General features: G+C 40.8%; 1 protein-coding gene across 1 annotated transcript; it reads left to right on the top strand.

Annotated features, from left to right (window-relative positions):
• Positions 1–5: 5 nt before the first annotated feature.
• On the top strand, positions 6–1,277 carry LOC126496052 (GTP-binding nuclear protein Ran-like; the record flags this gene model as incomplete). Its single annotated transcript, XM_050133628.1, has 3 exons — positions 6–95; positions 451–621; positions 862–1,277. Coding segments are annotated over 3 exons (306 nt in total), but the record flags the coding sequence as incomplete, so codon positions are not given.
• Positions 1,278–1,659: the final 382 nt, after the last annotated feature.

Genomic DNA, 1,659 nt, shown 5'->3' with positions numbered 1-1,659 from the left:
ACATCCCCATTGTATTGTGTGGCAACAAAGTGGATATTAAGGACAGAAAAGTGAAGGCAAAATCTATTGTCTTCCACCGAAAGAAGAACCTTCAGGTATGTTCATAATTTATTGAATCTTTTTTTCTTTTTTGTTTTTTGAGACAGGTTTCTCTGTAGCTTTGGAGCCTGTTCTGGAACTTGCTCTGTAACCAGGCTGACCTCGAATTCACAGAGATCTGCCTACCCCTGCCTCCTGAGTACTGGGATTAAAGGCATGCACCACCACGCCTTTGATTCAGGGATATTGAATCATTCTTAGAGAATATTATATATATGTAAGGCACACTGTGTCATGTAGGACCAATGTGTGTTTTATGTGAATTACAAAATGTCTTTGAGTTTAAAGTGTCTTGGAATGGTGATCACTAGCTGAAGTTTTTAAACATAAATTTCCTTTTGTTATAAACAGTACTATGACATTTCTGCCAAAAGTAACTACAACTTTGAAAAGCCTTTCCTCTGGCTTGCCAGAAAGCTCATTGGAGACCCTAATTTGGAGTTTGTTGCCATGCCTGCGCTTGCCCCACCTGAGGTGGTCATGGACCCAGCTTTGGCAGCACAGTACGAGCATGATTTAGAGGTATTTGTCCTTTTAATTTTTTTCTGGTGTGTATGGGTGTGTGTTTGCACTTTGCCTGATGCCTGCAGAGGTCAGAAGCTGACATTGGATCCTCCCAGCCGTGTAGATACTTGGAATCAAGAACTGGTGGTGCTCTTGACCATGGGGCCATCTTCCAGCCCCATTTGTCCTTAGTGCTTATGTTTGACTTGGTAATGGCAGTTTTGATCTTATGTGTTTTCTTTTTGTTTCTTGTTCCAGGTCGCTCAAACGACTGCTCTCCCGGATGAGGATGATGACCTGTGAGAAAGTGAAGCTGGAGCCCTGCGTCAGAAGTCTAGTTTTATAGGCAACTGTCCTGTGATGTCAGCGGTGCAGCGTGTGTGCCACCTTATTTAGCTAAGCAGATCGTGTACTTCATTGGATGCTGAAAGGAGATGAATGGGCTTCGGAGTGAATGTGGCAGTTAAAACATAACCTTTTTTTTTTTTAACATACCTTCATTTTTTTGGACTTGCATATTTAGCTGTTTGGAACACAGTTGTTTCCTGAATTTCAAAAATAAGACTGCTACAGTCACATCGCACTATTCAGTCAGTGGTAAAATCTTGTTCCTGTCATTCCCATTCTTTTTGTTTAGAATCAGAATAAAGTTGTATTTCAAATAATCTAAACAAGTGAATCATCCCTTGTTTATAAGCATTTTACAGCTAACGTAAGGAAGCTTGTGCCATACAGTTAAAAATGCCTTTGCTTAGTGCCTCTGAGGTTCATTCAGATATGTTCTCCTGTGCCTACCTTCACAGACATTTGGATCAAGTCGTGACCTAACGCTTGTCTTACAGGTGTAAATACTGTGGTTCAGCTAGGATATCTGCCCTACCTGCATTTTGCTAGGTAGTTTCACCTAAAAGAATAGCTTGTTTAAAGTTGTATTGTGAATCAGATGTTTTAGTGTAAGTCGAAGTGTCTAACCTAGACCTTCAGAAGTTAGAACTGCCTTTGATGGAAGGAAGCTTGAGGGTTTTCTGACATGTATGTTTCTTGGTTTCCCCGTCT

The sequence above is a fragment of the Alexandromys fortis genome, unplaced genomic scaffold (assembly GCF_014885135.2).
Source record: "Alexandromys fortis isolate MF-2015 unplaced genomic scaffold, M_Fortis_MF-2015_v1.1 scaffold_940, whole genome shotgun sequence".
NCBI lineage: Eukaryota > Metazoa > Chordata > Mammalia > Rodentia > Cricetidae > Alexandromys > Alexandromys fortis.
This window is presented reverse-complemented; position numbering and strand designations above follow the sequence as displayed.